Genomic DNA, 27,368 nt, shown 5'->3' on the forward strand with positions numbered 1-27,368 from the left:
ATTCCTCAAAGACTTTGTAAGTGTGTTTGTTTATGTTCGCTTCTTGGCAGAAGATTCTTGCATGTTCCCCTTCTGATGATGATTCTGCTTTAGTGATTTGGCTTTATTACTGGGTTATCCATATTACTAACCGAAGGTTGTATACCGGATGTTCCGGCTCAGACGGGCGCACGGTCGCGGCTCACGGACGCATCGAAGCGCACGTGCCCTGCGACTCAGCGCCCCAGAGTTCAGTAGGTAGTGCTCAAGCAACACAACACAACCTGTAAAATAAACGTCACGTCACAATACAACCGCTGCCCGAGAGGAAGACGAGACAGGCTATAAGTAATAAACTTTAACAGGTCCTTTATTAAGATCATTTTCCAGAGTACACGTTACACAGCTCCCCAATACCCATAATTCCGTATTACTACGGAATCCCCAAAGGTCCAGACTACAATATACTACAGCATATTCGAATCACATTACAGTAATTCAGTATTGACAGTACAGCCACAGAAAACACAAAAACGAGACCAGATGGATAAAAACAATAATCGAACGCTCCTTGAGCTCAACGATTGGAAATACAATAATGAGCCCACATGGATAGAAACAATAAACGAAGGCTCCTACAACGTGCTTCTGAAACACCAGAAGCAAAGGAGTCACGGCTCCAAAAAGAAACAGCTCAGGTATCTTATAGGCGGGCTGACGTATCGTGTCTACTGGGAAGCACAGTGAATGCGGTGTCTATATATGTGTATATATTTAAACTTGAGGTGGTGGTGACTACTGACAGTACCAGCAGTCAGCTACTCCACAGTGCCTGCGGTCAGCGGTTCAATTATAATTCCTAACAGCAAACGACGTCTAGCTAACAACATACCCATAGAAAAATAAAACGACACTGCATGGATAAAAACAATGAACGAAGGCGCCTACAACGCACTTCTGAAACACCAGAACCAAACGAGTCATGGCTCCAAAACGAAATCACTGTACTACAAATATATTTCTTTCATTAAATGAAATCTTTCCCAGGACGCTCCCAACCTCCATGATCTTACATCTCTACAAATATTGGAGAGAACAGAAAGTAATTGCCATTCTCGGATTTGCGATTCTTTAGAGAATCGCGGGTTTACTGGTATTGTGTATATTTCACTTGCTGACTTTTGATCATGGACAGTTATTACGATTACATTTCATTTTCTGGTCCGTAAACAAATTCAAACTGTCATTCTAGGCAGCGCTCAAACATTTGTTATCTTTGTATGTAAGTGCTGGTGGTCTGCTGTATTTTTGTTCATTCCTGCATGTTTTCTCTTCATTCCAGTTTAACAAGTAGACTTTCAACTGATAGGCAGTGTTTAGGTCTATCAGGCACCAGATGCAGACTGCTCCCCAAATTTGTATGGACTGTTTAAGTCCTGTTGACAGGATTGTTGGTGTCTCTAAACTGTTTTGGGGTGTGTGAATCTCCTGTGATGAACTGGTGTTTCATTCATTGTGGACTGCTGCTGCTTTGCACTTGGGTGTTCAATACTGCATCTTTTATTTGATGTAGACAATTTAGAATGGGGGTCTACAAATTCAGTATTGATAGACCCCTGCTGCTGCTATTTTAATTGACCCCATTAGCCTGTGGGAGTTATTTTATGGATGAGATTTAGTCACCTCCGTTGCAACTGGAGGAAATTTAGCACACTCCTGCTCACCTGGCACTACTTTGCTTGATGGCTGCTAGGTCATTTTTGTGTTTGATTTTTGCCGTTGTCCATAACTACCAAATAACTCTTTTTTTTTCAGTCCCATCTCCCTAGAGGATGTTGTTCCAGAAGACTTGTGGTTTGCTAAGGGTCAGCTTTGTAAACCCAAGTTGTGTTGCCTTATTCTTTTTGGAGAGAAGATGTTTTCTCTTGGCTGCCCTTTCCATCAAAGCCATACTTGTTTAGTTAAGACATGAACTATAATATTTATCATGTTGGTAAATATTATAGTTGCATGATGTGTAGGTTTTGGATTCTTTGCAATTTTAGTGTGATATCTGAGGTAATTTCCCACTTCCACTTTCCACTGCAGAATGGAATTCACACAAATCTGTCCTGAATTTGTGTGTGGCCACGGCTGCCTTTTGGAAATCAGCACAGAGGTTTGTCCTTGGTGTCTTTTTACCGCAAAAACCAAACTGCTAAAGGTTCTGCTTTTATACTCGGAATTCTGCTACTGGTGACATGAGGTCTTGGTGGATAATCGCCTATAGTATTATCCGTAACGTCATTGAAATCGCCTCCAATTATAAGGTTTGCTGATGGATATATATTTATGAAAAAATTTATGACATCTTCAAAAGTACTGTATTCATAGTACTAGAACAATAACCATAAGTATTGTGTTTGATAAACACAAGTTTGTTCTTGGCATCTTGTTACTGCAAAAACCAAACTGTTAAAGATTCTGATTTCATACTCAGAAAGTAAAATCGAGTGCACTTGGTGAGCAGCAACTGCCTCAGATTATCTGTACAGATGATTTGGAAAGAATAAGGGTGCAGTTCCACTCACACATACATTTGGAAAATGTGCTCATTTTTTGTTGAATAAATGATAACATAAAATCTATGATGTATTTGCTGCCTGAGGTTAAATTTATCTAGTTGTAGGACTTGATGAGGACAATATGATTCTTATGTTCTGATAAAACCACAGAACTGAAAAAGGGGGAAACCCATTTTTTTTTTCTCAAATAAGCACTGAATATAATGCTGAAAAGCCCATCACTTGATCGGTAGCACTCATTTCTGTCAAGATTCATCATGCAGAGACCAGAATGCTTGTCAGTGCAATAGGGATAGAGAAATAAAATGTTTCCTACCTGAAAAAAAAGAAAACAATTTTCCATCAGTTCAGGACATTACACTTGCTGACAATAATAATAATAATAATACATTTTATTTATATAGCGCCTTTCCCGTGCTCAAGGCACTTACAGAAAATAAGAGAGAACGGCAGGGTATACAGTATATAGCATAATAAGGAACAGATGGTCTTTGAGTGACCCAGTTATTGTCCTCTTCCAACCAAAAACCAGATGGGGACATGCTGCTTTTTGACACTCCCCATTCACTTCAAGCAATAACCCCTTGTAAACTTAGCACTGACATTAAGTCCCCAGAACCTTGGTCATGGAGACAAGCAGAAGAGATAAAATATTACTTTGAAGTTTGCGTGTTTTTCATTTCATATACGTGGTACCCCTTTTTGGGCTTATAGAGTTAACTTTTTCCCAATTCTAGTTCAGTTTTCTGGTGTTCTTTTTTATATTTAAAAGACCCACACATATGATGACGCGTATGTGTGATCTTCCTTTAACCTTGGACGTTCGTAATTCTTCACCTAATTCCAATGAGTGATGACATTTTTCTCTTCTGCATTGCTTAATGCATGAATCTGCTGTTCTGACTTTGCTTTGCTTCTTTATTTATATGTTTTCAGGGTATATCAAAGTTGGCTGTTTGATTCCATTGAATGCCAGTGATTAGCACTGTTTGGTAAGCATCTTATGATAGCATGTTGATAGGGTTGTGTGGTTTAGTGATTCAAATATAAACTTGTGTTGATAATAGATAGATAGATAGATACTTTATTAATCCCCAAGGGGAAATTCACATACTCCAGCAGCAGCATACTGATAAAGAAAATAATAAATTAAAGAGTGATAAAAATGCAGTCTGAGGCAGGTATAACGGACAGTAATATTGTATAATGTTACTGTTTATCCCCCCCCGGTGGAATTGAAGAGTTGCATAGTGTTTGGGAGGAGTGATCTCCTCAGCCTGTCGGTGAAGCAGGACGGTGACAGCGGAGTGGTGGCTCTGAGGCTAGGGATCTGCACTGACAATCGGAAGGTTGCCGGTTCGAATCCCTTAAATGCCAAAAAGGGATTCTGCTCTGTTGGGCCCTTCAGCAAGGCCCTTAACCTGCAATTGCTGAGCGCTTTGAGTAGTGAGAAAAGCGCTATATAAATGCAAAGAATTATTAAAGAATTATTAGTCTGTCGCTGAAGCTGCTCCTCTGTCTGGAGATGATCCTGTTCAGTGGATGCAGTGGATTCTCCATGATTGACAGGAGTCTGCTCAGTGCCCGTCGCTCTGCCACGGATGTCAAACTGTCCAGCTCCATGCCTACAATAGAGCCTGCCTTCCTCATCAGTTTGTCCAGGCGTGAGGCGTCCCTCTTCTTTACGCTGCCTCCCCAGCACACCACCACGTAAAAGAGGGCGCTCGCCACAACTGTCTGATAGAACATCTGCAGCATCTTATTGCAGATGTTGAAGGACGCCAGCCTTCTAAGGAAGTATAGTCGGCTCTGTCCTCTCTTACACAGAGCATCAGTATTGGCAGTCCAGTCCAGTCCAGTTTATCATCCAGCTGCACTCCCAGGTATTTATAGTGTATAATATACAAACAGCTCTCATGATGAACTGCATGTGGTGCCTCAGGATTTTTAGTTGGCTGTTCCAGATTGGTCCTGTGTGTGTGTGCGTGTGTGTGTGTGTGTGTGAGGGGCCCCTGCAGTACACTGGTATCCTATCCAGGTCCATTTCTAACTTCCTACTAAAATAGGCTCTGGCCACCTGCAGTCATGGATTGGATAAAATGGGTTTAAAAATGTAACGTTCTGCCACTGTATATTGAACATCACCCCTAAGACTTCAAGACTTCCGCAATTGCATTATAATTCTTTCTTTGTCAAAAGAGGACGAAGCTTAGTTAAAAGGTATGGAGTAATCTTCACCTGTTTAACAACTAGAGCCGTGCACATAGAGATTGCGCATAATTTAGACACAGATTCCTGCATACAAGCCATACTCGGGTTCAAGAGTAGAAGAGGCCGAGTTAAAATCATACGCTCAGACAATGGAACAATTTTTATTGGAGCAGAAAGAGAGCTAAGGGAGGCTATAAAAAATTTGGAACATGAAAAAATCGGCAACAAAATGATGCAAAGAGAAATCAAATGGATTTTTAACCCACCATCAGCCTCTCATCAAGGAGGAGTTTGGGAGAGACAAATCAGAAGTATAAGAGAGATTTAAAATTCGACATTAAACCAACAAACCATCGATGATCAAAATCTTCTTATGTTGATGTGCGAAGTGGAATCAGTACTTAACAACAGACCCCTCACAGAGACATCAAACGACCCTAATGATCTGGAACCACTCACACCCAATCATATATTGTTGATGGACACTCAACCTGAAATGCCACCTGAACTTGTTTCAGAAAAGGACTTTCTTTCTTTCTTTCTTTCTTTCTTTCTTTCTTTCTTTCTTTCTTTCTTTCTTTCTTTCTTTCTTTCTTTCTTTCTTTCTTTCTTTCTTTCTTTCTTTCTTTACAACAAATTGGGCTGATAACAGTTATCAACTCCCTTAGGGTCTGGTAGTTTATACTCCATTATGAAACTGTCTTTGATGCACTTTAATCTGTCCTAATTAAACAAATCCACGTTACACATAAATATACAGAATGGTGCAGATTTGGACCAAATATTTAAAATTCCATGTCACAGGTGCATGGCTCTCCCTGGCTCAGTTAAGGCTCAGGACTGCTGCATAACCAGTGACAAGTCTGAATGTACAGAGCCTTGCAAACATATTCAGTCCTTCTGAAAGTCATTGCTGTTTTCTGGATTTCAAAAGATACTTAAACATATTCTTCCAATAAGTATTGATAACCTAACTATTTATCAGTTTATTATTAAAGCCAGAGTTACTAGTTTGTCTAAAGTATACAGGTACATCTCAATAAATTAGAATTTCATTGAAAAGTTAATTTATTTGAGTAATTCAATTCAAAAAGTGAAACTCGTATATTATATAGATTCATTACACACAGAGTGATATATTTCAAGTGTTTTATTTCTTTTCATTTTGCTGATTATTATTACCCAAAATTCAGTATCTCAGAAAATTTAAATATTACATAAGACCAATAAAAAAATGCTTTTTTTAATATAGAAATGTCCATGTACCCACTCAATACTTGGTCAGGGCTCCTTTTTCATGAAAAAGACCGTGGGAGGAAACCGGAGCACCCGGAGGAAACCTACACAGACACGGGGAGAACATGCAAACTCCACGCAGGGAGGACCCGGGAAGCAAACCCAGGTCTCCTTACTGCGAGGCAGCAGTGCTACCACTGTGCCACCGTGCCACCCTTTACCCCAAAAGGTTTAAGCCTATTACTATCAAATCGTACTTGTGAAAAGTTCGCAATTATAACAGCGTTAATGAAATTGATGATGAGGGAGAGAAGAACATCACACGTTACAGTAAGAAAGCAGATTATTTTTATAAGTAGTGACTTGTGAGAGGTCACATGATTAGTATGGGATGTTATTATAGTCACTTACAACAGCAGGATTATTTGCAATGCAAAGTGTAACGTGACCAGGTTAACAGAACGTATTGGATAAGAAGGGCAATGCAGGGCACATATAAGTCAATATGTGTGAAGTGTGGCCGTCGGGTAATGCAGTATACTGACATCTATAATAATAGACGTTGCAATGGAAGACAAACACCAATTTAAAATAAAAAGCAATTTCTTTATTCTTGGTGAGTTAAAGAGACTGCAGCCCCCCAACCCACGCCTCTGAAGAGACTGGAGAACAGACAAGCCTGCCTGCCTGCTTAAAAAAAAAAACTCCTCTCTTTATATTACCTAGCTTATTCATTAAGCAAAGAGAAAAAACATGGCAGTTCATTTTGAGGTCATACATAGATTGCTGTAAGTTACAGTTACATCCTGATTTATTACATGCAAGAGTGTACAGAGTTTTTACCAACTTAAAGAGTCATCAGGGCACTCGCATTCCTAAAAATATGCCCTTATCAGCACACACACACAAGACCAGTTTAAAGCAGTTCCTTATAGTTCAGTACATTATAAAGAAATTACATTCTTATAGCTTTAATATCTTCATTAGATTTTGTTTGGTTAGATTAATAAATCATTATTTACTAATCCATAAGGGACATGTTTCTTAGTTTTAAGCAAGAATTCAGAAACTATTACATTGATTTATAATATCACAGGGTGTTCTGTTAGTATCAAGAGGTCAGCATTTTATCATAAAAGAATGCAAGTTACTCTCATAATTCTGTGCACAGCCTTAATTCTTTTTCTACCTAAATGAAGAACAAATCATATACAGTGGTGTGAAAAACTATTTGCCCCCTTCCTGATTTCTTATTCTTTTGCATGTTTGTCACACAAAATGTTTCTGATCATCAAACACATTTAACCATTAGTCAAATATAACACAAGTAAACACAAAATGCAGTTTGTAAATGGTGGTTTTTATTATTTAGGGAGAAAAAAAAATCCAAACCTACATGGCCCTGTGTGAAAAAGTAATTGCCCCCTGAACCTAATAACTGGTTGGGCCACCCTTAGCAGCAATAACTGCAATCAAGCGTTTGCGATAACTTGCAGTGAGTCTTTTACAGCACTCTGGAGGAATTTCGGCCCACTCATCTTTGCAAAATTGTTGTAATTCAGCTTTATTTGAGGGTTTTCTAGCATGAACCGCCTTTTTAAGGTCATGCCATAGCATCTCAATTGGATTCAGGTCAGGACTTTGACTAGGCCACTCCAAAGTCTTCATTTTGTTTTTCTTCAGCCATTCAGAGGTGGATTTGCTGGTGTGTTTTGGGTCATTGTCCTGTTGCAGCACCCAAGATCGCTTCAGCTTGAGTTGACGAACAGATGGCTGGACATTCTCCTTCAGGATTTTTTGGTAGACAGTAGAATTCATGGTTCCATCTATCACAGCAAGCCTTCCAGGTCCTGAAGCAGCAAAACAACCCCAGACCATCACACTACCACCACCATATTTTACTGTTGGTATGATGTTCTTTTTCTGAAATGCTGTGTTCCTTTTACGCCAGATGTAACGGGACATTTGCCTTCCAAAAAGTTCAACTTTTGTCTCATCAGTCCACAAGGTATTTTCCCAAAAGTCTTGGCAATCATTGAGATGTTTCTTAGCAAAATTGAGACGAGCCCTAATGTTCTTTTTGCTTAACAGTGGTTTGCGCCTTGGAAATCTGCCATGCAGGCCGTTTTTGCCCAGTCTCTTTCTTATGGTGGAGTCGTGAACACTGACCTTAATTGAGGCAAGTAGGGCCTGCAGTTCTTTAGACGTTGTCCTGGGGTCTTTTGTGACCTCTCGGATGAGTCGTCTCTGCGCTTTTGGGGTAATTTTGGTCGGCCGGCCACTCCTGGGAAGGTTCACCACTGTTCCATGTTTTTGCCATTTGTGGCTAATGGCTCTCACTGTGGTTCGCTGGAGTCCCAAAGCTTTAGAAATGGCTTTATAACCTTTACCAAACTGATAGATCTCAATTACTTCTGTTCTCATTTGTTCCTGAATTTCTTTGGATCTTGGCATGATGTCTAGCTTTTGAGGTGCTTTTGGTCTACTTCTCTGTGTCAGGCAGCTCCTATTTAAGTGATTTCTTGATTGAAACAGGTGTGGCAGTAATCAGGCCTGGGGGTGGTTACGGAAATTGAACTCAGGTGTGATACACCACAGTTAGGTTATTTTTTAACAAGGGGGCAATTACTTTTTCACACAGGGCCATGTAGGTTTGGATTTTTTTTCTCCCTAAATAATAAAAACCATCATTTAAAAACTGCATTTTGTGTTTACTTGTGTTATATTTGACTAATGGTTAAATGTGTTTGATGATCAGAAACATTTTGTGTGACAAACATGCAAAAGAATAAGAAATCAGGAAGGGGGCAAATAGTTTTTCACACCACTGTAGAAGTAAACATCGTATAGCTCTCTGCAGCATGATTAATAAAATACAGTTAATAATGTTTTTGCTTTCTCACCCACAAGTACCTGAACATTTAACCTGGGTTTCAGTGTAACTCTGGAAAATGTAGTGTACAACTGGCCATGGGTAAAAACGGGGCCTGGCAAATAAACTCCGACGTTCTTAAACGTTTATGGTTGTGACTTGGTGATAGTCATACAACATGCTAAACAAACAGGGAATTTCCTACGCCGTAATATAAAGGGAATATGGGATCCTTGTAGTTTTTCTGTCATAATGTTTCTTGTTGTCTGGCAGTTTGCCGCTGCTCTTCAGAAAGGTTGTGCGTGTAATTCGTTTTTTGTTCACTGTCTCGGTGCAAGACTTGCTGCCGTTGATCTTCGGCTAATGTCGCTCTGTGGTTTGTCATACGCTGTCTTTGTTGTTCTAAAGCACCTTGGCTGCGCTGGTTGGTCTGGCGTGATGTTGATGTTTCTGCTTCTGTGCATTGGTGCAAGTGTGTAGGCCGGTGAGAGCGTTTCTGTTGTTTTGTCGGGAGGCTTACGTTGAAATGAAGGAAAGAGGACGTGTAAAATGGTGGTGTCATAATGCAGTTTCGGTCAGTAACAAAGTATGCACCAAATAAACAGTCAAATACCACAGTTGATAATTGGTCACACTGAAGAATTGAAGACTTGAAGATGAGCCTAAGACCAGAACTCTGCCAGGAACTCGGATTCTTCGCTATTGTTGTGGAGGGATTTAGTGCTTGTTGCAAACGTTTTTTATATCGAGCATGGATGGACACAAGTGAAATAATATAAGGATTTGGCAAAATGAAGCCTTTCTAAATACTGATATGTGGGGTGTGAATAGTGAATATGCAAGCAGTGTCTTCCAGTTATTTATTTATTTTGCAAGTCTACCTTTCATAATTTATTTACTTTGTTAGAGCACTTAAGGTGTCAATAACAGTTATTGAAGGGATATGCGTATGTATCTGTTAAAAGTTAGAGAATGGTAATGACCTTAAGGTGACTGAATATTTTTACTAGGCACTAATGCTCATGAACATTGTTCACCCATCTTTGAGCCTAAGTGACTTCATGCACCAATTCTTCAAGTAATGCCTGCATTGCTGCATTTTCTTTTCATGTCGAGCTCTTTTCGTTTATTTTTTTTTAGGTATTCCTACGGTGAGTGAGGTTATGGTGGACCTCACCGCTTGCAGCTCTGGGAAACCTGTGACGCTCTCCTGTAATGTGACAGGATTTATTCCCAAAACAATCACTGCTGAATGGAGGCAAGGACAAAGAACAGTAACAGAAGGGGTGAAAACGATCTGCAGTGATAGCCCTGATAAACATGGCTGCTACAACTTGAGCAGCACCTTGGAACTCAGTCCCAAAAATTTGGATTTGAACAGTGATTACTACTTTTATGTTCATCACGAAAAATTACAGGACCCAATTACAAGGCATGCAGATATTCCTGAATGGTGAGTGATAGCGCATGTTGTTCAGTTGAATATATTTTCTATAATGCTGCTGACTGAGAACAGGCTCAGAGCGTCTAACCAGGCTCTGAGGGGTCAGATGATTAAAATGGATCACAAGATGGCTGTGTGCTGTAAGTTTGCCTTACACAGCTGGGGTGACACGTTTGGTGAAAAACTGGGTTAACGGATGCTGCAGTGTAATCCCGAAGTTGCTGAAGTTTTCTTCTTACCACTTCCGTGATACGCAAGCACTGGACTTGACTTTCACCTGTTCTTTGTAGTTTGTGGAGTGATTAAAAGAGCTGGATTGTATGTACTCCAGAGATTACAGCACCCCCATTTTGGATCTGGGCCTTAACCACTTGTTGATTACATGGATTTGTTTTTTTTTATCAGAGTGCCACCTGGTGATGGTAAACCTTCTTTAATAATAACAATTCTTTGAGTAGTGAGAAAAGCGCTATATAAATGCAAAGCGCTCAGCAATTGCAGGTTAAGGGCCTACATCGCTCAAGGGCCCAACAGAGCAGAGTCCCTATTGGCATTTATGGGATTCGAACCAGCAACCTTCCTATTGCCAGTGCAGATCCCTAGCCTCAGAGCCTTTGCTTCAAACAAATCTGATTTGGCCTAAATTGGTTTAAATTCACTGTGGTGCAGGACAGGGTAGAATGAACTGAAACTTGCATGGTGTCAGAGTGAGGTGTGTGTGAGACTTACCCATGCTCTTGTCATCTTTTCCTCAGATTGATGTGTCCATTTGGGGCTTCAAGCATGTGCAGAAACCGTTCAAGACTGAACAAGAGATCACCATACACTCTGACTTTCTTGAGGATGAAGCAAAAAAGTACAATATAAAATGATTTAAAATCAACAAAGTTTCGAATCCGGACATGTGAGATTGCGAGCCATTGGATGATGAGATGGGGAACTGCACCCTTGTCATCTGTAAAACATCATAGGAGTAAAGGGAGAGTGACATTTGCAGTAAGGTAAAGAATGTCTGTCTCAATTCCTGTTGAAGAGACATTTACACTTCAAACTTTTCTAAAGGGAATATCTGATGTGGGGAAGTGCTGCCCCCTGGTGGTCTCCACTTGCACTGCTTCAAGTGTACTCTTCAAAAGAAAAACTGGCAGGAAATTCACAAGTTCAGATATGTTGTGAATGATGGGGTTCATACTTGTATGTCTCCTTCATATGTGCAATACCAAAAACAGACAAAAAACACTTAGTGTAAGTAAGAGTATTGTCACATGTGCATAATACTCTGAAATTCTTCCATGTGTTACCAACATGCAACATGTCACACTTTGCCTGTGCCTTGATGTATTTAGCTTATCTACATATGTGTGTGTGTGTATGTATATATATATATATATATATATATATATATATATATATATATATATATATATATAAAATATACTAGCTGTGTAAGCCCGTGCTGTAAAAAGCCTGGGTCCTAGAAACTGTTGAAATTGTCAGAAAAGAAATTGAACTGTAGATATGTCAGGTAATTGAAAGGAACTTACTCTGGGCATCTCTCTTCTAGGATGATTCGTTTTACTGATGTGCTTGCCTCACTTGTGTATTAGTGGCTAAGCGAGTTTCTGTTTCCTCAGAGGTGGAGCCCTTACCCCGACTCCACCTTTCACTTCCGGGCCGGACAGACAGACACACACACTTCCACACGTAGATGTTTACTGTATATATAAAATATAAATATATCTCTTCTCTCTATTATAAAAAAAATCCTGGAAGGGAGACTAGGGAGACGAGACGTGATCTTCTCGGAAGACAATTTGACGTCCTGTGAGAGACATTTTAACGTCGCGCGAAGACAATTTGACATCCCACGAGAGACTCTTAAATGAGAAAACATTTAAAGTTCACGGACATCTAACCTAGCAGTTGTTGGAATGCCTTTGGCAGACGCACTTCATGTGCTCCCAGCTCTTTAAAACAACGACAAGCGACAAGTAGAGCACACAGCTTGCCAGCAACAGCAGCAGGAAGCCAGCAGATGATCCGACTGCTTCTCCTTAGGGTGCTGGGCAGAAGACAGCTAGGTGTGCCAGTAAGGCAGGCAGCTGCCTGTGCTCAAAAGACCAGCCTTTGGTCCTTGTGGCATGACACTAAGCAGGCGATGTTTGAGGGTGTTCTCAGGATAGCCTCCATAGCAATTGGTAAGTATCAGTGGAGAGCCCATGCTTTTCCACAGATGCCCAAGGAAGTAAAGGGGCTGGCTAGCCTTCCTGATGGCACCTGAGATGTGTTGTTGCCCAAGTGGGTGGTTTTCAGAGGTTTAAAGTTGTTAACTTTTTTCTGGGCATGTTCTGCCTCCTGCTTCCTGAAGTCTATATTTTGATGTTTTTGTAGAGCCAGCTTATCAGACCACTCCGACAAACTCCATGACACCACTTCTGTTGCCAGGGACAGTGTTAATTTGTTGAAGGCCACCCTGCTAGTGCTGCACTTGATCTACAGGCAGAATCAAAATAGCACTTATTAGAAATTCAGGCATGACTGCAAGACCTGATGTGAACCATCCAAGAAAGCAAAGCTAGGGCACCTTCTGGAGATGATAGCAGTTGACAAAGCAGCAGGCAGTGTTCTTGCTGATCCAGTCTTACTTTTGTAGCCAACGACTTTCATAAATCACCGAGTGAAAGAAATTGTGTGCTGTCAAATGCATGAAAAACTTGCAGACCTACTGGACTCCATTGACCTTTTCTGGTTTAGTCTGGGAAGACCATCTAAGGTAGTTTGAGATCTGTGCGGGACAAACTGTTTGAACAGGAGTGGGTACAAGTTTGTAACCTGCCCACAGGGGGGCAATGAGTGCAATAGAGGAGACACCCCAGTTATAATTATGATAAGACACTCACTTGTGGAGTCTGGAGTCAAAAGCAATTACTGTGTTACTGAAGTCAAGAGTTGAACCTGAATGTAAATGGTAATTTTAATATGATTAAAATTTCCAAGTTCACATATACTAATCCGATTAAACTGCTTTCTTTCTTCTACTCTTTTGGTTAAAATGTAATGTCTCTTTACATTTTGTAAGTTTTACCTTTTGTTTATTGTTGCTCAGCGTTTGTAAGTTTTTAAATAAATAATGTGAAAAAAGCCAAAACAGCAATCACTATAGCCTTTAAACCCGATCTTTAACAGGTCAGGGTTCTTAAAGGTAGCCTGATGATTCACGTTGGCATTGATCTTGTATCTTGCATGTTATGTGCTCTCAGTCCATCCATCCATCCATTGTCCAACCTGCTGAAACCCAACTACAGGGTCACGGGGGTCTGCTGGAGCCAATCCCAGCCAACACAGGGCACAAGGCAGGAACCAATCTTGGGCAGGGTGCCAACCCACCGCAGGACTGCTCTCAGTCAGTTTAGTAAATATGAGTCTCATTACATAAAGAGGATCGAAGGTTTTGTGTACCAACAGGAAGATCCACAGTGGGAATAAGAATGGAGCCCAAATATTGTGAATTTCCCCTTGGGATTAATAAAATCTATCTATCTATCTATCTATCTATCTATCTATCTATCTATCTATCTATCTATCTATCTATCTATCTATCTATCTATCTATCTATCTATCATATAGTGCCTTTCATCCATCTATCTATCTATCTATCTATCTATCTATCTATCTATCTATCTATCTATCTATCTATCTATCTATCTATCTATCTATCTATCTATCTATCTATCTATTATATAGTGCCTTTCATCTATCTATCTATCTATCTATCTATCTATCTATCTATCTATCTATCTATCTATCTATCTATCTATCTATCTATCTATCTATTATATAGTGCCTTTCATATCTATCTATCTATCTATCTATCTATCTATCTATCTATCTATCTATCTATCTATCTATCTATCTATCTATCTATCTATCTATCTATCTCTATTATATAGTGCCTTTCACTCTATCTATCTATCTATCTATCTATCTATCTATCTATCTATCTATCTATCTATCTATCTATCTATCTATCTATCTATCTATCTATCTATCTATCTAATGTCACTCCTGAGATGTCTCTTGTTCTGCTCCATTGCGCCCCCTCAGGGTGAGACTGCAGGTGAAGGTCTTTGAGCTCCAATGTGGAGACTGAGGCTGAAGAGTCGTCTTTCTTCCTTTTATCATCTCACTTGTTGTATTGCCGCTTGTTGATCTGTTGACACCCATCTCTCATGTCACCTGCTGTTCATTTGTGATCAGACTGCATTGTCTTCTGTTGCATTGCTGTCTCATTCGTGGTGCTGCACTACACAGGAGACAAGATTTTAGGAGTGTGGGGAACAGCAGAGCAGGGTCTTTTTTATTAGTAGATTTTGGTGACCAACATGAATTTGTATATCCTAGGCCCATCCATCCCTAGGGACCGTTGGAGACTCAAGGTTTAACATTTTTATTTAATCCGCATTACATAAGGATACATGAAATTTGTCTTCTGAGTTGCATCCAGTAACAGACAAACAAAAAAATATATAAAATAAACTGAGTGAAGACGGGTTAAAGCTACCACAGCAATTTTAAAATGTTTAGATCATTTGAAAAACAGATTTTTTTGTTGAACTACATTTTCATTAAAATAGTTACACAATGCATAAGAAAAACTGTACTCTTGAATAAAAAGCCGTGTCTCCCTGGGAAGAAAGGAATTTCTGGGGCAGCTTGTGTGGGTCTCCTCACTGATTTACTGAAGTTCTGTGTGTGATGGCTGTCTGTCTGTCATTGGCTGTGGAGATTTCCAGTTTCTTCACCGTGGCCCCCTGACAAACACACTCACCAAATCATCCACATGATCCCCACTAACTTTAGCTGCCTGCTTGGTTAGCTACTAGAGCTTTTTTAATTTCTGGTTTATCAGACCAGTAAAATGAGCAATGAAGGTGAAAGTAATTACAGACTGCAACAAATGGACAGCATCAGGTCCTTGTCCACTTTAAAAAGTCTGAGTTTACAGATGAGAATACCGTATATACTCGCAGATAAGTTCTCCCGCGGATAAGTCGGGACTTGATTTTACTGTATAATTTCTGGTATTTTATAATGTTTGTTGTATAAGTCGAATGTGGAAAACTCACACTATTGGTCCAAGACATTACAATATGGTAACGCCCACCTGAGAGAGTAATCACGGAGCACACGCCCCCTTTTTTTTATGTAGGTGCGGCAATGTGCTGTATCAGTGTGTGCTCCTAACCTCTCTATTGTGGTCACGTGACCACACGGTAATACCTGAACTATTCCGAAGCAACATTTGTACTGTTTTGTGTTTTTTGTATCTCTCAACCTCATACACCTTTATCATAAGAGCATCTCTTATCTACGATGGAGCGTTCAATCAGAAGAAAATATGAAGCTGGTTTTAAATTAAAAGTCGTTGAAGTGGCGAAAGAAGTCAGTAACTGTGCTGCTGCAACAAAACTCAATGTGTCTGAGAAACTGGTGTGAGATTGGAGGAGGCAAGAAAATGTAAAAAAATAAAATAAATAAATAATATGCCTGTTTGAAAATACGACTTTTAAGTCGGGGTCTGATTTTATGATTGATTTTTTCGGGTTTCAATACCCGATTTATACGTGAGTATATACATACGGTAAGTGCTGGTTGCATTTAGAGTAGATGTTCCATCCATCCATTATCCAACCCGCTATATCCTAACTACAGGGTCACGGGGGGTCTGCTGGAGCCAATCCCAGCCAACATAGGGCGCAAGGCAGGAAACAAACCCCAGGCAGGGTGCCAGGCTACCGGATAGAGTAGATGTTTTTAGACGCATTTCTATTCAGTTACCATTTCTACCTCCTCCCCTGGAACATTCAGTGTGTTTACATGCACACACATAAGTAATCAGATTAAGGAGAATAACCTGATTAAGACAGAAACCTCATTCCTTAATAATCCATGTTTACATGCACAAGCAATCTTCTGGAGTTTTCCTTTGGCAAAATGTTTTGGCTTCATTAACGTGTGCCAACAAATAGTTGAACGTCATTGCCGGCCACTGAGAATCCACACATAAACATGATACCTGTGATGATTTTCTTGTGCTTTATAAACCCGTTTATTCAATTTGACGCTTTATTTATAAGTTTCTGTTACTGGATTGCACGCATTACAGCCTAAATGGTGATTCCAAATTGGCCCTATGGTGAACTGGCACCCTCTCCAGGGCTATTTCCCATTATGAGAGGCTCTGGCTCCCCTACAACTGTAAATTGGATCAAGCAGGTTAGTACATGATTGACTATTCTATATGGCCCCATTGCCCCTCATGTGACCTTTGGGCATGTCACTTCACAGCATGCAAATGCACAAATCCGTTCTCCTGATGTTTGGCATTTGAGAGTTACCACAGCACACTCTACTGGAATCCCAAGAAGGGTCATGTTGTAAGGGTAATTACAAGTGAGTGAAGACCGCAGAGTTTCAGGTGGGGGTGGTTACTACCTAAGAGAATGTTCCTGAAGACCCTTAATCTAACATGGGCACAAGGGTGGAACCAACCCTGGACAGATCAGCAGTTCATCGCAGGGCCCACTCATGCACATGTCCTTCCTCTGTCACTGTCACTGAGGACCTAGATGCTCCTAGGACAGTCAAGAGACAAATCCCTCCTGTATGTGCTGAGTGTGCTCTTCAGTTGTCTTCCTATGCCCCACGAAACTCTTGAGGACGACCTCCAGGAGGCATCCTAATTACATGCCCAGGCCACCTTAAAGGATACTTCTGCCATTTTTCAAGTCCAAGTTATTTCTTCATAGTCATGTCTGATAGATGACATTGGCTGCCTAGCATCCTGGCCGGGACAGATAGTGCCTTACATGGCTGGGAGGCCTTTTTCATGGAATGATATGGGTGGACGGGCAACTGAAACGGGTTGATTAGTGATACCTTTCCTATTTGGTAGACTCTTATAATCGATGGACAGTTGGGAGAGACTGAATCCTAGGCCGATGTGGCTGGAAAATAAGAATAAAACCATTTGAGACATTGGTAACACCTTAGGTCTGGAATATCGTGAAGAAGAAAGAACGCACTGATGGGCTCAGGAATCACAAAGGGACTGGTAGGACAAGACCTCCACTGCTGATGACAGAAGAATCCTCACTATGGTATACGACAGGAGTGGGCAATGTCGGTCCTGGAGAGCCGCAGTGGCTGCAGGTTTTCATTCCAACCCAATTGCTTATTTAGAAACCAATCCTTTCCAATTTCAGACCTTATTTAATTTTTTGGCTTGTTAGTCCGCACAATGTAAGGTTCTTGTATCGTAGATTTTTTCCTTTCCAAGGATATCATCCAAATGATTTGAAGCCTAAAACAGATCATTTTTCTATTGAGTGTTTTATTAAATCAAACAGAGCATGATGAACACACAGATGTAAAAGGAAACAAGTAAGATGGAGAACTTCTAGCTGCTTTGTCTTTTACATCTTATTGTTAATAAGGAGCCATTAAAACAGTAAATACAGCAGTTTAAGACTGAAATAAGCAATTAAGGGTGGGGAACCTTAACAAGCGAGACCACTGAAATGAAGCATCAAAATGTCACTTGAATAATAAGTGTGTCATCAGCAATAACTGACTTCTCGTTAAGAAATTGGGCTGGAACAAAAACTTGCAGCCACTGCGGCCCTCCAGGACCGACATTACCCACCCCTGGTATAGGAGGAGCCCCAAATGTCTGTCTGACAGATCATACACAGTCTTCAGGAGGCCGATGTGGACGTGTCAGAAATGACTATCAGCAGAAGACTTCATGAACACAAATACAGAGGCCACAGTGCAAGATGCAAACCAGAAAAACAGGATGGCCAGATTACAGCTTGTGAAAAAGGACTTCTGGGTAAAGGTGTTGTGGACAGACGAGACAAAGATGAACCTGATTAGAGTGATGGCAAGAGCAGAGTGTGGAGACATGAAGGAACTGCCAGAGATTCAAAGCAGACCACCTCATCTGGTAAACATGGTGGTGCTGGGGGTGTAATGGCTTGGCATGTATGGCTGCCGCAGGTCCTGGCACACTTCTCTTCAATGATGACTGAACTGCTGATGGCAATTCTGAGGTGTGTGGAAACATCTGACCTGCTCAAATTCTGGTAATTGCTGTTAAACTCACTGGACGGCATACTGCTAAAAAATGGAAAATTCTTGGAACCAAACCAGTCACCCGATTTCAATCCAATTGAGCAGGCCTTCTACATGCTGAAGAGAAACCTTAAGGGGACAAGCCCCCCAAAACAAGCAGGAGATGAAGACAGCTGCATGAGAGGAGCCTCACCAGAGAAGACCCTCAGCACCCGTTGATCTCTGTGAATTGCAGGCACTCAGCAGGGATCTGTGACAAAGACCTAAATATGACTGCTTTAATAGAACTGCCATTGTGATGCTCCAAACATTATGGTGTCCCCTATGAAATGGGTGGACCACTTTGTAAAAGTGTTGTCATTTCTACATGTTGTGACTGAAATGTAAGCAAATCCCATTAAATGAAATCTGCAATGTTAAATTAATCACATTTGAATTGTTTCATTGGTAATGTTAAACTGTGGAGCAAAGGGGGAAATCAAGAAACAATGTGTCCTTGTCCCAAACATTATGGAGGGCACTGTATCTGCCCCACAAGGCTTAGTCTCACCTGGACAAAGCTGGCAGCACTCTGAGGATGATGATTTTTGATTTCTCCGGTGCCTTCAATACCATCCAGTCATCCCTGTTAAGTGGTAAACTCCGAGACAGGCAGGTGGGTGAGCTTGTGGTGTCCTGATGATGGACCATCTGTCGGGCAGACCGCAGTTTGTGAGGGTCAAGGACAGTGTGAGCAACACTGGAGCAACACAAGACACAGGCCAGCCTCCTTTTGTCTTCACTCTGTACACCTCTGACTAGAAATATAACAGCCGGTGAGGTCACTCACAGGCAATCTCAGATGACTCTGCACTTATGGGGGGTATTGAGTCAGCTGGAGAACTTTGAGACCTGTCTTCAACTTAACATCAGCGAAACCAAGGAACTGCTTATTGACCTTCAACACACCAAAAAGCCCCTATGCCTGGTCACTATTCAGGGAATGGATGTAGAGGTGGTCCACTCCTACAAGTACTTGGGGGTCCACATTAATGACAGGTTGGATTGGTCTCATAACACACAGGAACCATATAAGGAAAGGCAGAGCAGACTCCTCTTCCTTAGGAGACTGTGTTCCTTTAATATGAGAAGTGATGTCCTTCACATCTTCTACAAGTCTGTGATTGCCAGTGTGGCATGGTGGGCTGGTGACATCACTTCAAGAGAGGCCCACCGAATCAACAAGCTAATTAAAAGGGCAGACTCTGTTATGGGACACACTCTGGAAGGTCGTAGCAAGGGAGAAAATTAAAATCAAAACTGAGTGCCATCATGAACAACGCTGCACATCCTCAGTGTGACACACACACACTGTGGACTTCAACAGAAGTGTATCACGAAATGTGAATCTGAGTTTTTTATACCAGCGTCAATATGTCTGTATAGCATCTCACTGTGACTGGGACTGCGAAGTCAGAAGATTTCTTTCTTTTTAATTTACTTGTTTTTTAGTTATGCTGATGTGTGTTCAGACCATATTTATATTTATTGATTTACCTATTTCTATATTAAAAGAGCTTCTGCAAAATGCCAAATTTTTTTCCCTGGGGACAAATAAAGTTATCTATCTGTCATTTTCAGTAATGACATGGATTGCATTTCTCATTCCAACAGATGGTGCATCACTTAACATTTGCAGCAATGAAATGCTTTGCTTCTTCATTCCAACAGTTGGCAAATCAAAAAACATTTGTTGTAATAAAATGCATTATGACTAATGCTTGTTATGCATCTACCAGGTAACTGCCCTGGTCCCTTTTTATGTCACTCTTTTGTCACAATCCAGCCCGCTTTAATCCGGTGCTGCGTGGACCTCACCTGTATGGTTTTCTTGGAGGTCCGGCGTCGCAGTATGTTAGTAAAAGTGGGGTCAATTCAAGCTACTTGTGCGAGTGACAAGGCCATTCTTTTACGATGATTTAAGTTTTTCATCGTGTTAATTACTAAACAACACTTCAGTGATTTCGTTTTGCAGAACTGGCGACGTTGGCTTGCTGATGGATTCGGTGAGGCGGGCAGTGATTGTAATACCTGACAGCCCTGCACCTGACCCCAGGGGGCGGCGTGTATGTGCGGGCACGGGGATGCTGCAGACGTGAGCGGCCGATGACGGACCTCAGAGTGTCCGAGAGCGCACAAAGTGTCAGGATGGCGATATTCGGACACATGGAAAACCAACAAAACTCGTACGGCCCGTTAGCACCGGGTTTGCGCCGAGAAGCACGTCTGTTCCCTCCGGCACGTTACAATATTTTCAGCCACGGAGGCGCGTTTGCTGCTTGTTTGATTTTTGTAAACCTGCGCCATCTGCTAACATGCGTATCCTTGAACAAGAGGGGTCCTGCTGCCGCCGGGCCTTTCCAGCTGTCACAGGCGCAGTTCTCCCTTTTTCTTTATCGAGGCTTCCAGACAGTTTGCAGTTTTGAGGAGTCGCCGCCTCTTCTTCTCGTTGGCTTTTTTTTCTTGTCCACAGGGAGGGCGTCACTAACGAAAGCGAAACTAACGACGTTGAGGAGCGGAATGGCTGACAGAGGGACTCTTGCTACCTAAAACAGGTCGACAATTCCGTATGTCCTGGAAAAGATGGAGAGAATCGTCACCTGGACGACCTTCCCGATCCTTTTGTTGTCCCTCGGAGTTACCGTGACGGACGCGGACGGTGAGCACAGCGCTCGGGTTAGGGTGTTGTAGTACAAGGCGCGGTGACAGATTCGAGTGACAGGCCTTCGTGTTAAAACTTAAGAAACTTTAACGGCTGCGGGCTGGACTCGACTCCGAAGTCCAGATGTGTCGGATGTTGTGTGCAGGCCGAGATGTCAGAGTGAGAGCGGATTATCTCAGGGGAACGGAACAGCAAAAGAAGTAACCGAGGAGGGCGACTGAGAGCCGCGAACTTGGCCGAGATGTTAGGGGAGGGCGCCGCGCTAACTTAAGTTACAGAACGGAGGCCACTGCGGTAAACAGTCGTTGCCGTCGTATGCTTTTTAATGGTCAGCGGTGGTAAACTTCGCTTTTCGTCTTGAATTCGGCATTTCAGATTTCCAAACTCAAATCACAACTTCCTAAAACAAACTCATTTTTCTGACGTGAAATATCGCTTTGAAAACGCAATAAAACACCGAAACCACTCCAACATGTACTTGAGAAGAACGGAATATGACTGACAGACGGCAATTAATGCACAGCTTTTATCTTATCGAGTATGACTAATACGTTTTAAACATTTTTAGTAATATGTCACGAATGCATCGTGTGCCAATTTGAAAAAGACCGGCAATCCAAAAATAATTTAATTTTTAATGCCCATGCTTAACGTCTTTTGCAAGTTCCATTTTCTTCTTAAACCTCTGCGAAGCACGCCCCTGTTATTATACAGACTGGCACTTCAATCCTTTTTCAAATCGCAGTCACAAAATTAAAAGTTAAAAGTCATAATTAGAAAAATCGACCAAAATGAATTCATGTGTAGGATGGGCAGACGTGGATGGCTAGCCAAACAGCAACACGTGGTTTGTGAACAGGGTGGACGTTGTCTTTTTAATTCACCCACCTGCATAAAATGGTCTGAGAAAGGTGGGTAGGAGATCGGGGGGGCTAAGGAGGTGAAAATCCACCTGCATCCAACTTTTACTTTTTAATCCTTGTCTTGCAGTTTGCTCCTCAAATATCCATCACCATGTTTTAGTAAAGGAGAAAGTCTGTTTTCATTACTTTCTTGTATACGAAGTATAGGGAGAGTATTGTAATCGTCCATAGATTCAATGTTGAGATGTTGATGAGTCTCGATGTTTTAGACCTCCCCGAGTCCGAAAATGCCATTTTTGGAGTTGCGTGTGTGTAAACACGATCACTTGAGTTCGCTTTGGTCAACCAAATTTTGCATACAAGTATTAGGTACAAAATGTAGATTTCTATCAACTTTTGAGCAATTTCCACTAACCAGAAGTGATACTTTACCTGAAACGTTTCCCAAAAAATATTCAAAATTTGATCATTTCACATCATATTCTGGTAAAGCACCACATTCTCAGCATTTTTTGTCACTCTGCATTTTTTCAGAAAACGACCAGTTTTCTAGATAATCTTAATTTTCCGTTTGACATTCAAATGGTAATACAGACGACCCCCGAAATTCGCGAGGGTTGCGTACCTAGAGCACCCGTGAATTTTGGATGTGGTCAAGAATAATAATAATAATAATAAGTTGCATTTATAGAGCGCCTTTCACAAACAGAGTAAACAAATAAAAATGAAAATTACACAGAAGACAAAAGTTCAAATGCCTATTTTTATAGTTTAAACCCTAAATATGCCCCCAAAACACTTTAATTTCAAACTCAGCTTAATACATTACCCTCAAAGAAAGAATGTAAAGGTAAACCCGTATACTGTACAGTACTGTACTGCTATGTCTCCCAGAGTGCTAGAATGTAAAATACCGATGTTACCTCTATGTACTGGAATTCATGCAAGCACGTTTTCTTTTGTATGCGCTGACCATTTCTTTGGTATAAGTAGGGTAAATACTTAATAATTTAATTAAATAAAAATACAGTAAAATGTACAGGTACTCACCCATAATGAATGATATTGATTGAAAATGATGATGATGAATTAGCTGTGCAGTACGATGAAGGTACAGTATGTAATGAAGATAATGACAACAGCAAAGCACAGGATTTACAGCTCCTCGGGTGGCTACTGTGGCCTAACTTTTTAGTTCCGGGAGCAAATCCAGTAGTTCAACCTTCTCCTGGAGTGTCTTAACCTTCTTCTGGCGCTTAGGTTCATTGCCAGAAGCCTTAGAAGGTGCGGGACATTTGGGCGGCATCTTAGGGCTTTAAGAAGAACAAAATGAAAAACACAAGAACGCTCAGCGAAACACTCAAGATAGCGACACACATAGTAAACTGTTATGATACTGGAATGCTGGGCTGCATCTGCTGGAGATACGTCACATAGCAGCAGCCAATCAGCAGCCAGGAGAAATAAATAACGCTCTCGGATTGGCTACTTTCACCGTCACAAGCCGCCTTTTCCTCTACGGTTGCTTTGTGTTCTCTCTACAGTGCAGTATTGCCACGAAAAAAGCCATAAAAAAATTGAGGATATTTGCAGTTTCCGCTAACAATTATTAGTTAGGTTCTAAGGTAAAATCTGCAAACAACTGAGGCCGCGAACTCTGAACCGCGACTTTGCGGGGGTCTGCTGTACATATTTGAGAACGTTTTTGATTTATGTAAACAAAATTGTGTACAATTATTACATTGCACACATTACTAAAGTGTCTTGCAACTTTTGAGCAACTTCCATTTGCTGAAAGTGGAAATTTACCGGAATTGTTTGCCAAAATAAAATTATCACGGCAAATTTTTTATTCTTGCAGCTACAGAGTCCAATTTATTCAACTTTACTTTTAAAATAATTGTTCATCATACAGTATTATTAATTTGATTCGATTTGTTGTTGATGGTCCTTTAATGTACATAAAATGTAAAAATATAATCATTGTCTTGCGGTTTACTCCTCAAATATCCATCTCCATATCTTGAGTATACGAGAAGGTCGAGGGGAGACTCCTCACAATTTTTTTTTTTAAATGGTTTTTCTTTTTATAGAGATTTTAATGTGTGTGTATAATATTCAAGGTATTTTTCCGATTCAGTTGTTTTGTAAATGAAATGAGGCTTGTCCTGTTTTTCTTTACTCTTCACTCTGTTGTTCAGTTGTGTGTTGTTGCTGCACAGTTTGATGTTTATGAATTTTAACTTTTTGTTAGTGTGATTGCGCCAGTTTCTGTAAGGTTTACTTGTCTGATTTTTGTGCACACAGAGAATTTCACTTGTATTTAGATATTAATGGATGCTTGGAAGAGGCATAAATTTATTTGTTTTCTGTATAAGTCATTTGTAATAAAACTCATTGGGCCTCATTCATGAAATGTGAGCAGAATGAATTTGTTCATAGAGGGAATATCTGGTATTTATCAATGTTTTAGTAAGGACCATCCGTTTGTAAAAATGAGTGGATCGTACGCATACTCAGGACCAAGCGTAGTGCGTGTGTAAATAATAAAAAGTATGATATACACATTTTAAATGAATAAATACTGTATAAATATGTGAATTATAAATGACAAGATATCACATCCTTCAATGATTTGTCTGTCACATTAGCTACTAGTCTGATGATTATTCAACAACACAGGGGTCTTGTTTTGTTTCTCAGTAAACTCCGCACACAGGCCTGTACCTAACTGAGAGTGTTTTCCTATAAAAGAACATTGAGTTGAACCTGATCAGATTGAATGTAACAGTGTCTGATCTCGCACTACTGCAGGCTTTCATTCTAACCCTTCTCTTAATTAGTGACCTGTTTTTGCTCCTAATTAACTTCTTTTGAACTAACTGTAATTGACTTGCTCTTGAAGACTCAGACCCCTTAATTGTTTTTTTTCCTTAATTAGCAGCCAAACAATAATGAAGTACAAAATGAGCCAAAACATGAACAGTAAACTGTGTCCATCGTATGATATCTGAAAATAAAGAAAGTTGAATGTTTCAGGAATGTTGATCTGCTCAGGTCCCCAAAACATTTTAACAGTGCTCTTAGAAAAGAGAAAATCGGAAATGTCTGCTATTGTACAACAAGAGCAGCAAGAAGCCATGGAATTAAAAAATGGGTTTAATTAACAAGAACTGGTGCCTATTTAAGAAACTGGTTGGAGTTTGAGGCCCTGACTTAGTTTGTAGTGGTGCTACTGGGGATTGAAACTTCAACTCCCAGCAGTCCCTGCACTGGCTGTGATTGGTCTACTGCTGAGGGTGCAGGGGCTGATGGATACAAGGAGGCTGGCACGACATTTAAAAGGAGAGAAGTCTTGTCTAGAGCTGCCTGTCTGTTTGCCTTCCCATTTGCTAATTGTGGATTCTTGTTTTCCATCCATCCATCCATCCATCCATTTTCCAACCCGCTGAATCCGAACACAGGGTCACAGGGGTCTGCTGGAGCCAATCCCAGCCAACACAGGGCACAAGACAGGAACCAATCCTGGGCAGGGTGCCAACCCACTGCAAGGATTCTTGTTTTGTCCTGGATCATCTCCTGTTTTGGGTGTATGGACTGTCTGGTGTTTTCCTTCTGCATGAGGATTGTCTGAGGATTTTTTGTAGTCTTGTGAAGAAAGGAGAGCTGCTGAACCCATTCATACGCCATCATCTCATCAGGAAATGCTGGTAGGACTGACCTTTACATTCACATACAGCGTGCTGATCGCTGGACTGTCTACCATCTTCTCATTTCTTCAGTTGCCATTTTTCATGGATTTCATAGTGTGTGGTTTTTGTTAGTGGTTTCTTATTGTTGAATTTGTGTTTACTGTACATCGCTGTAAGGGGAGCTGCAGTGGGATTGTTGTAGTTTGGCTATATTTCATTTATTATTGTTTAATACATTCTTTAATTGCGGTTTTATTACTGGCTGCTTTTTTGTCTCTGTGAGGCAGTGTGTGCAGGTCAGGCCAAGGCTGGGTGCGTCCCTGGAATCTCCACCAAAAAAATAAATAAATCGCCGTCATATTGACGGTGTGAATCTTAGCGGCACCGAAGGGCTACAAGTTGGTCTTCTGTTTTCTCCCTCACTTCACATTTCACTTCTGTTTGGGTGCCATTTAAGGAAAGAAGTGAAGAAATTCAGGGGAACAAGTGAAAATGAATTCAAAAGCAGCAAAAACAGGTAGCGAATTAAGAAAAGGGTTAAAATGAACACCCGCTGCCACTGCGGCCCTCCAGGACCAGAGTTGGGGACCCCTGCAGGGCACACTGAGCAGAAAGCGCAGATTTCAGGATCGCGCCAATGTGTTGGCAGATTAGTCGTTTTAGACAACTGAGACCCATTCTGGTGCATTTATGGTTATGGATCCTATTCTGAAAAGAGCAAAAACATTTGAGTACAACAACAACAACATTTATTTCTATAGCACATTTTCATACAAAAAGTAGCTCAAAGTGCTTTACATAATGAAGAGAAGAAAAATAAAAGACAAAATAAGAAATTAAAATAAGACAACATTACTTAACATAGAAAGGAGTAAGGTCCGATGGCCAGGGTGGACAGAAAAAACAAAAAAAAAACTCCAGAAGGCTGGAGAAAAAAATAAAATCTGTAGGGGTTCCAGGCCACGAGACCGCCCAGTCCCCTCTGGGCATTATACCTAACATAAATGAAATAGTCCTCTTGGTAGTTCGGGTTTTTCACGGAGTCACTTGATGCTGATGGTCATACAGACTTCTGGCTTTTAATCCATCCATCATTGTTGGAACATCATGGTGCTTTGGGTAGATGGTGGTGGCACACGCCACCACCAACAGGACACCGGAAAAGGAAACAGAAGAGAGAGTAGGGGTTAGTACGGATTTTGAATGAATAGTTATTATAATGAATTAGATATCCAGAGTATCAGGATTAAATTACAGTGAAGTTATGAGAAGGCCATGTTAAAATAATGTGTTTTCAGTAGTTTTTTAAAGTGCTCCACTGTATTAGCCTGGCGAATTCCTACTGGCAGGCTATTCCAGATTTTAGGTGCATAACAGCAGAAGGCCGCCTCACCACTTCTTTTAAGTACATCTGCAAGTCCTGTTGGCACTTGGTTTTTGACTACAGGGAAATTTCATTGGGAGATTGCAGACAGGTCTGGGATTTCTGTACCATCTATGAGCCGCATACTACCTGGAGCACTTAACGGCATATTAACAGTAATGTGGATTAAATCCAGTTCTCAAATGGTGGGGAAAAGAATGTGAAAGTTAGTCGAAGCTTTTACAAGCTGGCCAACCTACACAGGGTCATTCTTGTAATAGAGTGGACACACACATGACTCAAAGCT

General features: G+C 40.8%; 2 protein-coding genes across 3 annotated transcripts in view; both read left to right on the forward strand.

Annotated features, from left to right (window-relative positions):
* LOC114647399 (uncharacterized) overlaps window positions 1-11,688 on the forward strand; it is a 56,249-nt gene extending 44,561 nt beyond the window's left edge. Inside the window, exons 9-10 of the mRNA XM_028796115.2 lie at window positions 10,003-10,315; window positions 11,062-11,688. Of these exons, the coding sequence (XP_028651948.2) occupies window positions 10,003-10,315; window position 11,062 (314 nt within the window). The 3' untranslated portion in view covers window positions 11,063-11,688. The remainder of the gene's footprint in view (window positions 1-10,002; window positions 10,316-11,061) is intronic.
* Window positions 1-27,368, forward strand: part of LOC114647400 (uncharacterized) — a 723,921-nt gene that overhangs the window by 642,546 nt on the left and 54,007 nt on the right. The window contains exon 2 of one of the 2 annotated variants that reach the window (XM_051923407.1): window positions 21,013-21,140. In XM_051923407.1, the coding sequence (XP_051779367.1) occupies window positions 21,065-21,140 (76 nt within the window). In that variant the 5' untranslated portion in view covers window positions 21,013-21,064. Of the gene's footprint in view, window positions 1-20,960; window positions 21,141-27,368 lie in introns of those variants that run through there. The other variant, XM_028796116.2, reaches the window with a different exon arrangement.

This window comes from Erpetoichthys calabaricus, chromosome 2 (assembly GCF_900747795.2).
Source record: "Erpetoichthys calabaricus chromosome 2, fErpCal1.3, whole genome shotgun sequence".
NCBI lineage: Eukaryota > Metazoa > Chordata > Cladistia > Polypteriformes > Polypteridae > Erpetoichthys > Erpetoichthys calabaricus.